The sequence below is a fragment of the Rutidosis leptorrhynchoides genome, chromosome 5 (assembly GCF_046630445.1).
Source record: "Rutidosis leptorrhynchoides isolate AG116_Rl617_1_P2 chromosome 5, CSIRO_AGI_Rlap_v1, whole genome shotgun sequence".
Taxonomy (NCBI): domain Eukaryota; kingdom Viridiplantae; phylum Streptophyta; class Magnoliopsida; order Asterales; family Asteraceae; genus Rutidosis; species Rutidosis leptorrhynchoides.
The window spans coordinates 246,358,362-246,369,921 of record NC_092337.1 but is presented as its reverse complement, the minus strand read 5'-3'; the positions used below and the strand labels follow the sequence as shown (position 1 = coordinate 246,369,921).

Below are 11,560 nucleotides of genomic sequence, written 5' to 3'. Positions count from 1 at the left end.
ATATTCTGACAACTTTGAGAGCTGAGACTTCACTTCTTTTTCTCTCTCTACTTTCTCTCACTAGAAGTCATCCGGCTAGCACTTTAACGCTCTACGGATGACAGATTGATTAAGCCACCCCACAAGTTTCTACACTTGTGAACCGGGTCTGCAGGAATTATTTCCCGAGGGTAAAAATCAATCGGCAACACTCCGCCCTCCTAATGCTAGGTTACTTCTAGTATCTTGTTGACACACTAAGCCTTACCTCATAAGGAAATAGGTGTTAATAATGGCGCCATCCGTGGGAAGGCAATCTTTAAGCCATCTAAATATTTACTTGTCAATGATGAAGCCATCGTGCTAACTTCTGGAATGTCATCAGTATTTGACGAAGAAGGCTTAGCATGCTCTTGGCCAGTACTCCGTATAGAAGCCATGATAATACAGTAAAAGATATCAACAAGAAGAAAATAGCAGTAAGATGAAGTGTACTGACCTTGGAAGACGGTAAACCTTAAAAAGTTGAAGATTGAAGAAGGCGATGAAGATTTGGGGGAGCAATATGCTTTTTAGATCTTGGCAAAAGTAAAAAAGTGATGGTAACAGGGTTATGACGGTTTTTATAGGATTTCATCGATGCAATTTTTATGGCCACGATTAAGACACGTGTAGGGGTGAGTTTAAACGAAGGGTACGAAATATCACTTTTTACAGCTGGAGGCGCGTGGAAGATCTCATCTGTAAAAAATTAATCATAACAGTGTCAGTAAAATCCGTCTGCATTTAATGCCTAAAATGTTATCCCCGATGCAAGTGGGCAATGAACAGGCTGGTTTGGCATGCGTTATTACAAGTTTAACAACTTAATCATTTTTCAAATGCTTAAGTCATTAAACTGGGGGGACTTAATGGTGTATCCTATCGTATACACTCATAAAAGGCATAATAGCAACATAAAAGTAGCATCAGGAAGGCTGGAAGCAACAGTTTTGTGAAGTTAACTGTCCAGCGTACTCCGTTGTACAGGCTGCTCCGTCATGCGTAAGCCCTGAAGGCCGCCTAGCGCGTAAGCCCTGGCCGGAGAATGCCACCTTCAGCGTAAATTTCGGATCACAAGTAACAGAACATATCATCATCTGACACGTGTCCCCAAGCAATCTGGTGGATCTGACACTATAAATAGACCCCTTGGGTGGTCATTTTACACAGTTCAGATATTCTGACAACTTTGAGAGCTGAGACTTCACTTCTTTTTCTCTCTCTACTTTCTCTCACTAGAAGTTATCCGGCTAGCACTTTAATGCTCTACGGATGACAGATTGATTAAGCCACCCCACAAGTTTCTACACTTGTAAACCGGGTCTGCAGGGATTATTTTCCGAGGGTAAAAATCTATCGGCAACACTCCGCCCTCCTAATGCTAGGTTACTTCTAGTATGTTGTTGACATACTAAGCCTTACCTTATAAGGAAATAGGTGTTAACAGATATATTATGAAATGGTATGCATGTCATTAACTTTCGATGTAAAGAAAGTTTGTCTTTTAAAAATGAATGCAATGTTTGTAAAATGTATCATATAGAGGTCAAGTACCTCGCGATGTAACCAAATGTAATGTATTCGTCCAGATGGATTAGGACGAGTCTCATTTCATGTAAGTTAAAATATACGGATTATTTTGAAACAAGAGTATGCTCAACGCATATAAATTAGTTTGTACTAGCTAGTTCCGAGTTTATTATGAATAAAGTACTGCATGTAATCAAATTCATAATATGGAGTGAATTTTTATAATCATTTTAACATAAAATTAGAATACGTTTTATTTAGGGTTCTTGTTACTTTAATGGGGAGTGTGACAATTTTTGGTGACAAAAAAATGTGTGTGTGGGTCGACATATTTAGAAAGAAGAGATAGGAAATTGTTTTCAACTCGTACAAATATTTATATATTATATAACTATCCATCTATATCTATATGTATATATATAGGAGAGCTATGATGAATCGAAACAAACAAGCACAGTAATCTTTTAATAATTTAATAAATCAAATGAAAAAGTAAGCACAATAATTCAAGAAATATTAGTTAGTAATAGTTATATAATAAACGTGCAGATTGGAAAGATACTTTAAGAAATGGTAAAGCAGCCTCCAAACTTTGTAATTTAGTTACTGATAGTTTTAATAGAGATATTGTATTGTTTGATATTTTACATATTTATTTCTAATATTCAAATCATATATTACTTCCAATTATATTTCAAATTAGTATATATATCTATATATTTAAATATATATGAATTTATTTACAAATATTTGTTCGTGAATCGTCGAGAACATTCGAAGGGTAATTGCATATATGAAAACAGTTCACTTATTTTGAGATTCAACATTACATACTTTACTTATCGTGACAAAAATAATAATTCGTATCGAGAGTTTAGTTTAAAATTAGTCGAAATTTTCCGGGTCGTCACAGAGCTCCCTATTTATAGTATTCGAAATATCCGCGATCTGCGGACTATTTAACTATCTGTGGAAACTTAGCAGAATGACCCGCATTATTTTATTAGTACGGCAACTGATCCACGATCTTTATCTTCAGCGAATATTCCAAGCCTATGATTATAGTTCGCGTAACTTCTGCTTTTAGCCTTTAGCAAATAAAATATACATATACAATGTTATGTATATGATCAAGTCCCCAGTTTATTATGATACATCTTGCAAAGTAAATGTGTCATGATAAACTCTAAAAATTCGCAGTAAAACATTTTTGCTTTGCCTTTGTTACCGTTACAGCAAACAAAGTTACCGTTTTTATCCTTTGTCTAAAATATTACCGTTAAAATTATCACAACGAATACTTAACACAATTAATTAGCACCCTTATTTCCCCTATATATATATATATATATATATATATATATATATATATATATATATATATATATATATATATATATATATATATATATATATATATATATATATATATATATATATATATATATATATATATATATATATATATATCGGCGTCCATAACCACCAATTTCCACTCACCACTCTGAAGTACTTCGCAATTTAATTAAAACATTCATTTCATCTTCCCAGCTTCTTTCTTTTCGCGATTTTCTTTCACTTGATCATGAAGATCGACGAAGTGGATTCCAAGGTTAACCCAAAAAACTTGATCACAAATCTATTAACAAGCCCGGAGGCTAAATCGACGTCATCAAAAGAGAAGCAAACAATTCCAATCGTGGATTTGACCTCCAAATCTCCCCTTACGAAGCCAAGCTCCACCAAACGACCATTCCAGACGCCGCCACAATCACAAAGCAAAAAGCTCAAACAACAAGACGCCGCTCTTTACGATAATCCAATTACATCGGATTATGAAGGGGACCAGCAAACTGGTACATCGCGATTATTATGTCATGTTTATAACACGCATTATACTTTTATTTCGCCAGCTAACTAATTGCTTTATTTTGCAGGCGATTCCACTGGTGACCCCATTTTTTCGAGCCCAAACACTCTTGACCAAATTACAGAGTTGTTCTGCACTCCACCCGACTCTTATGGGGTGCGGATTGACGGTTTATCAGGATATATTTATGCCTCTGCTGCTGCAGCACTGGATCAGCGTCAACAAATGAAGATGGCAATCCCAAGCGAGCTTCACCGCGAATTTTCAAAACTTTCTGCGCTTAATGCGCATAATAGTTTTGTGCAGAATTACAAATTTTTACATGTCCTTCAATTCTGCTTATGACATGATCTGCCACCAAGAACAATTATTTAATGTTCTTGAGGCTGAAAAAGCAAAGTACCACAACGAGAAGGCTAAAGTTGCGAACAGCGAAAAACGTTGCGTTGACCTCTCTTACGAACTCACCGCAGCAAAAACCACCGTTGATGACTTAAAACAACAGGTTTCTACTGCAGCTGAGAAAGAAAACAATTTTCAGGCCACTATTAAAGCACTGTCAGAGGATGTGGCGAAGCTAACGACAGAGCGGGACAGCGCTCTAGCTTCTAAAGCTTCTGCGGAGCTTGAGTTCACCAAGCTCCGCCAACATCTCCCCAAATTGGCTAGGAAAATTCTCAACTCCAAGCCTATTTCTGCGAATTTTTCAACGTTCGCTACCTCGTTAAAACTACGCGAGAGGGTAGAGTTTATAGATCATGTTGCCATCAACTGCCCATTGCCAGAACCACTACCAACTGCAATAGCTGATCGCCTTTGTTCGTTAGAAGAGGCGCAATCAGCATTTTCTGTCGCTCAAGAAGGCATAGCTTAAATTCCCCTCCCTAAGATAACAGCGATAAGCGAGCAGGAGGATGCCACTGCAGATGACATCATCAAGCTTGACTTATTCAAGGAATAGAATTTCGCTTTGTATAACAGCGCGCAGCTGCCTCTGCATCCTTATTAATAAAATTTTCGCATTTCCATATATATATTCGCAAGTACTTTTATTTATATAGCGCTTTTATCATAAATATTCATAACACGGACTTGTCCTTTGCAATTTCCAACTTTTATTTATCGTGCACATAATAAGTATGTACTTTTGCGAAACAATCTGTATGCGTGCATATTTACACGTTATGAATCTTCTAAGTCCGCCAAAGCGATCCTTAGGCAATCAATTAGCAATGCGAAGCATCTAAGTATTGGCAAAATCAAATACTTAGGATTTTAAGTTCCTTTCGCAATAATTATTTTCTGCGAAAGTGGCCAATTTCATCACTTTGCTATTTAAACATCGCAAAACACCTTATCATTATGAAACAAAATACAAAACATTTCGTAAACTTTTGGCATTTCACAAATAAAATCTTTGCATATTCTTACAAGTGTCAACTTTTTATGTTCTTACAAGTGTGATCAAGACTTGCAAAAATTAAAAATAAAAACACATAAAAAGAATATCAAGTATAGGCCTTGCAACGAATTTCACACTTTTATGCATATGCATTTTGGCCTTCATATTATTTCCACAGAATTACGCATAATATCGTTTTAATAAAGCAGCATGTCACACATTAGGTAAAGTTCGCCCTTCCACATCTGCAAGCTTATATGAACCTGCTGCATTAATTGCCACAACTTGATAAGGACCCTCCCAATTAGGTCCTAATTTGCCAAGCTTTTCTACTCTACTTGCATCGTTATTTCGCAGTACCCATTCACCTATATCAAAAGATAAAGCACGCACCCTTTTATTATAATACTTGGCGATTTGTTGTTTATTATTTGCTTCTCTGATAGCGGCCATCAACCTTCGCTCTTCGATGAAATTCATATTTTCGCCTAATGCATCATTATTTACTTCTTCTTCAAAGTTAGCGACTCTATACGTTGGCACAAGAATTTCAGCGGGTATTACTGTCTCAGAGCCATATACCAAACTAAAAGGTGTTTCCCCTGTGCTTTTCTTGAAAGTAGTGCGATGTGCCCACAAAACATTGAGTAATTCATCTACCCACCCAGTTCGCTTTTCGCATAACCTCTTTTTAATACCGCTTACAATATCACGGTTGGTTACTTTGCATAAACCATTAGCCTGTGGATGTGCCACTGATGTAAACTTTTGGATTATATTTAAATCAGTGCACCATGTTTTAAAAGGATCTTTCGCTATTTGAGCGCCGTTATCACTAACTAATTCATGCGGAATACAAAATCTGCAAACAATATACTCCCATACAAAATTTCGCACTTGCACACCAGTGATAGTGCGAACCGCCTTAGCTTCAACCCATTTTGTAAAACAGTCAATTGCCACAATCAGGAATTTGACATTGCCAGGTCCTGCGAGAAATGGCCCTACAATGTCAATAGCCCACTTGTGAAATGGCCATGGCGAATTAATAGGAATCATATCATGCCTTGGCATTCGATTCTGCGGAGCATGCCTTTGGAAGCTTTTACAACGCTTAACAATCTTTGCAACATCGCGATATAGGGATGGCCAAAAGTAACTCATCCGCATAATTTTTACCGCAATAGTTTTATAGCCTGAATGAAGTGCACAAGAACCGTTATGCACTTCATCAACTATCATTTCTGCTTCAATTGGGCCAACACATCGCATCATTAGACCGCAGTATGATTTGCGATATAAAATATCATTTTGAATGATGTACACTGGTGCTCGCTTTCTAACTAACCGAGCTTCGCGCTTATCATCTGGCAAAACATCATTGCGAATATATTGCAAGATTGGTTCCATCCAATTTGGCTGTTCTTCTACAACAGACGCGACCATCAAGTCGTTATCTATTGACTTGCTTGGCAATTCCTCAACCCAAACTTGTTTTTGAAAGTGCGAAAATGTTAAAGCAGCCAGCTTACTCAAAGCATTCGCCTTCTTATTTTGACCCCTTGGCACTTGCGTAAGTTCAAAATGCTTAAACCGCACTGCCAATTCTTTCAACAACTGTAAATATTTCTACATTGAGGAATCATGTGCCTCAAAAGAGCCATTAAACTGATTCGCCACTAATTGCGAATCTGTAAATGCTCGTAACTTGGTGATATCCATTTTCTGCGCAATATTTAAACTAGCAAGCAATGCTTCATATTCCGCTTCATTATTTGTCACATCAAAATTAAAACGTAACGCGTATGTATGCTCTTCACCACTTGGGCTTGCTAACAATAAACCCGCACCAGCGCCTTCTTCACATGAAGCTCCATCGGTAAATAAATCCCAAGTTTCTCCAACCGCTGGTTTTAACTCTGTTCGCTCATTAATCACCTCCAACTCCCCAGTCATTTTAGCGAGATAATCCGCCAAAACCTGGCCCTTTACGGCACTGCGCGGAAGGTAAGAAATTTGATAAGCACCTAACTCTACTGCCCATAATGCGAGTCTACCAGATATCTCTGGTTTTGTTAAGACTTGCTTGATCGACATATTAGTTAGCACGTGCACTGGATGCCCTTGAAAACATCTTCTTAACCTTCGCGATGTTAATATGAGCGCATACACAAATTTCTCAATCGGCGCATAGTTTATTTCACTCCCTGTAAGAGCTTTACTGACAAAATACACAGGTTTTTGTATTTTATCCTTTTCCGCAATTAGAACTAAGCCAAAAGCTTCATTTGCTACCGATATGTAAAGGTAAATAATTTCGCCATCAATTGGCGCTGTTAGCGTAGGAAAAGTTTTTAATAACTTCTTCATTTCCTAAAATGCAGTCTCAGCTTCATTTGTCCAAACAAAACTTTTTGCTTCAAGCAGCCTTTTAAAGTTTTGAAAAACGGTAACTGTCTTTCAACGGTTTTAGACAAGAAACGCGTTAATGCGGCTAATTTTCCCGTCAGACTTTGCACTTCCTTGACCGTTTTTGGTGCTGTCATATTTTCAATAGCCGCAAATTCTTTGGATTAGCTTGAATACCTTGCTCAGTAACAAGATATCCCAAAAACTTTCCTTCAGTTTCGCCAAAACTACATTTTAGCGGATTAAGCTTCATGTTTATCCTTCGCAATGTGTCAAATGTTTCCCGTATATCATCAACAATTCGCTCTTGTGTTGTGCTTTTAATTACTAAATCATCTACATAAGCTTCAAGATTTCGCCCAATTTGTTTTTCAAACGCAGTGTCAATTAAGCGTTGATATGTTGCACCCGCATTGATTAATCCAAAGGGCATCATTATATAAGAGAATATGCCTTTGCCCGTATGAAAAGCGGTTTTATCTGCATCTTCTTTAGCCATTGGGATCTGATGATATCCCTTTGCCGCATCCAAAAAACATTTATATGGAAAAGCATGCAAAGATTCCACTTTCAAATCAATTTCTGGAAGTGGATAGTTATCCTTAGGGCAAGCTTTATTTAAATCCTTGAAGTCAATACACATTCTCCATGAGCCATCAGGCTTTTTCACCAAAACTGGATTCGCAATCCATGATTGGTATTGAACTTCGCGTAGAATTCCATCTCTCACCAAATTTGTTGCCTCTTCACGCAGCCACTTCACGCGATCTGGGGCCATGCCTCTACGCTTCTGTACTACAGGTTTTAAATATGGATTTACATTAAGTCTGTGTTCCGCAATGTGACGCGGAACACTAGTCATATCATTTTCACACCAAGAAAAAACATCCATGTACTGCACAAGTAACTGCACAATTTGTTTCCTAATATCCGCACTAACATTGCATCCCACTTTAATTTTTTGCTCAGGATATGCAGGATTAACCACTACCATATTGTCCGCGGCATCAGCGGTTGCTTGCACTGCACTTTTTACATTAACAGCCGCACAGATGGGCATAATGCTTGCTGAAGTTATTGTAGCCACACCTTTACACGTTGCGAATTTAATCATACCATGAATGGTAGATGGAAAAATTCCGAATTTTCTCAAGACAGTTCTTCCTAACAACATGTTATAGCTAGATGAAGTCCGCATAACATAAAAATCTAACCGCGCTCGCCGCACTAAACTTCATCATATTCATCAAATAGCTCAACATCTAAAGGCAATACGCCCATAGGCAATGAGGATTCTCCCGCAAAACCGGTTAACGAGGCTGCAGTTGGTTGTAAAGTTGCTCTAATACTCTCCGGCAGTTGAACAAAACATTGTTCATAAACAATGTCAACACTACTGCCATTATCAACATGAACTTTCATGATTGTGATTCCAATTTCCGCGATTTTGCACGATACTACTATCGGAATTTCGGAGAAATCATCGCTCTGCATTTTTGGAAAACTAATTGGCGCAAACTGCCAATTTTGAAACATTCTTGATGACTTTCGTTTTCTTCCTCTTTTTTGGGCATTTGCTTGCACAACGACAACAATACCACTATCAATTCCGATATTGCTCATTATTTCAATTAATCAAGCAATTTACCGCCAATTACAAACGTATTCGCCTGTGAATAATCAAAATAACGAACGATTAGAATTAAACAAGCTAAATCGTTTGATAGCACGAAACAAAAAATTTCAAGTTTAATTCTCTAAACGTGTCCCAAGGATGGCGCCAATTGATCAATCCATAATTAATAAGTTACTTAATTACGGATTGAGTGCAATGAGATTAAGATGGAGGATGGGATGTTTGATGATTATTTTGGGCCCTGATGACCGTCTTTCACTTTAACTATCAAGTGATCAACCACCCCGACCCGGTCTTGATTGTTAATTAGCATGATTCACCTTGACACGATGTAAAAATTCCTTGGGCGAGATCACAAGAGAAAATTACAAAGGTTCAGGCAAATGGCAGAGAATCAACAACCTATAAATGAGAGGCCGAGCTCCCTATTTATAGTATTCGAAATATCCGCGATCTGCGGACTGTTTAACTATCCACGAAAACTTAGCAGAATGACCCGCAGTCTTTTATTAGCGCGGAAACTGATCCGCAATCTTTATCTTCAGCGAATATTCCAAGCCTATTGATTATAGTTCGCGTAACTTCTGCTTTTGGCCTTTAGCAAATAAAATATACATATACAATGCTATGTATATGATCAGGTTTTGTCCTACATATTAATGGGTCATAAGTCCATTTAAAATTGGGCTAACTTAAAAGTCCATTAGCTAGAGTAGGGTGGGCCTTAGTCCATTAAGGTAAAAAGTCCATTAAGACTAACTAGTGTGCATTAGTAAAATACTAAGCGTAATTAAGCAACCAATAAGCCAAGTAATTTTCATTAGAAAATAACAATTAGTTTTACGTAGTCATAACTCCAATTATGACAAAAGTTAAATGTGTACAAAGTACGTAGCTCGTTTTAAACGACAAGTGACACTAACGGTCGTAAAAGCATTTGAGGATCAAGTTAAGTGATTAAGCACTTAATAACACGTTGTAAGGTATTAACGAAAGTAATTAACATGAATAATGATCCCAGAATATAATATAGCTCAGTACGCACAAATACGCAGTTTCGTGAAAATAAAAAGTATAAATATAAGTTGAAAAAGGTCGGGTCATTACAAGGAGCTTCATTCACATGTACTGGCGTACATGATTTCATGTATGCATATTTATCGAATGAACCATATACTTATATATATATATATATATATATATATATATATATATATATATATATATGTGTGTGTGTGTGTGTGTGTGTGTGTGTGTGTGTGTGTGTGTGTGTGATTTCAAAAGCTTTTGCACTTACTCCCAAGAAATTTAATTTTCCAGTTTTTTGCATGAATATTAAGATAAATATTTTGTCACATTTAGTTATGAATGGATTATTTGTGTTTTATCTCTAATATGTCAGATTATATACATATATACTCGGGAATAAGGTGGACGGTTCTTTGGGTTGAAGTTGGCCGATTTCTTTTATATATGCATGCAACCTTCCAAATTGTTTATACAACTATTTCCATTACAGACAGACTTCGAACAAACACAAATATTGCTATCTGAATTCTTACCAACAACAAAGATAGCCGATGAAGCAGTGGTCTCACCAGGAACACTAGACTCCACTCTACAAAGCTCAGAATTAAACGGACCCGATTCTAAAATATCGATCTCGTCAACTTTCTCTTTTTATTACCGAATCCATAAACCACAAGAGCAACCTCAATCTCCATTAAATGCGCACTATATCACCAGCAGCATTAACTTCAACATTTTATCTATATAAGACTCAGCCGGATTCGAGGCATCCATTTCCAAAATAACCTTCTGCCCACTACGATTACCCCTAACCAACACCTCTTGATCAACCAAAATAGTGTGATAATCTAACAACAACATCACCGAGGGCATTATCGACAACCACACATGGTTGTCTGATAACACTATCGTTCGTTTGAGACAAAAGGTCCCGATTTAATAAAGAAATCCACTCCAAAGAAAACCCATCGTTAAGCATCCGGTTCAACAATGCATGATCGTTCATCTCGTTAACCCAAACACTAGTTTAACGTTCGAATCAACCACAACAACCTCAATTAACTCGTAAATATGCTTCACCAATCGTGATTCAATAAAAGCGTATAGAGACCCACCATTCCCGATCTCTGACAAACAGTTGTTGAAAAATAAAACCTCTCTAAAATGATTAGCTATAGTCGAAGTATTTTTCTCAGACATACACGCAACCGAAATACCATGAATTTCAATCCATACATACCTAAAAAATCCTCTACCTTCGTCCGCTAGAGAGGCAGTTTAAACAAAGTCTAACCCACTCGATGTATCAAGCAGTCTGCCCAAACACACACTGTCTTGGCATTGAACTATATATCTGAGCATCCCCAACTTGCAAATTGATGAAACCAATATCTTATGTTTAAAGAGAAAACTTCTCAACTTCGACTCTTCAAATGATAATTTATCAACAAAAACCACACAACGAGCAAGTCCCTTAACCACCGAAAGATTAGGTTATAGGTTAAAATATATGTCGGCACCGACATATATTGCTCCATCAAAAATTGCCGACTCATTTAGCTTAGAAACTACATCACGAGCACACTCCTCCTTGACAAGGTCACAGGTGCCGATTTCAAATTCTCAATTGGGACGGTTTCTTTTCCTATAAAATACTTTGTCT

The 11,560-nt window shown here is 37.2% G+C and overlaps 1 protein-coding gene across 1 annotated transcript; it reads right to left on the bottom strand.

Annotated features, from left to right (window-relative positions):
* Positions 1-5,036: 5,036 nt before the first annotated feature.
* On the bottom strand, positions 5,037-8,406 carry LOC139849328 (uncharacterized). Its single transcript, XM_071838988.1, has 7 exons — positions 7,561-8,406; positions 6,910-7,196; positions 6,674-6,819; positions 5,933-6,421; positions 5,745-5,827; positions 5,522-5,588; positions 5,037-5,386 (listed from the first exon to the last, which is right to left on the bottom strand). Exons 1-7 carry the CDS (start codon positions 8,404-8,406, stop codon positions 5,037-5,039), a joined length of 2,268 nt encoding a protein of 755 aa, XP_071695089.1.
* Positions 8,407-11,560: the final 3,154 nt, after the last annotated feature.

Coding starts and splice junctions, on each gene's coding strand:
- LOC139849328 (XM_071838988.1), bottom strand. CDS start 8,406: ATGTTGTTAGGAAGAACTGTCTTGAGAAAATTCGGAATTTTTCCATCT. Junction 5,589..5,744: donor AATGGGTTGAAGCTAAGGCG/GTTCGCACTATC, acceptor ATAATCCAAAAG/TTTACATCAGTGGCACATCC. Junction 5,387..5,521: donor CAACCGTGATATTGTAAGCG/GTATTAAAAAGA, acceptor GCTCTGAGACAG/TAATACCCGCTGAAATTCTT.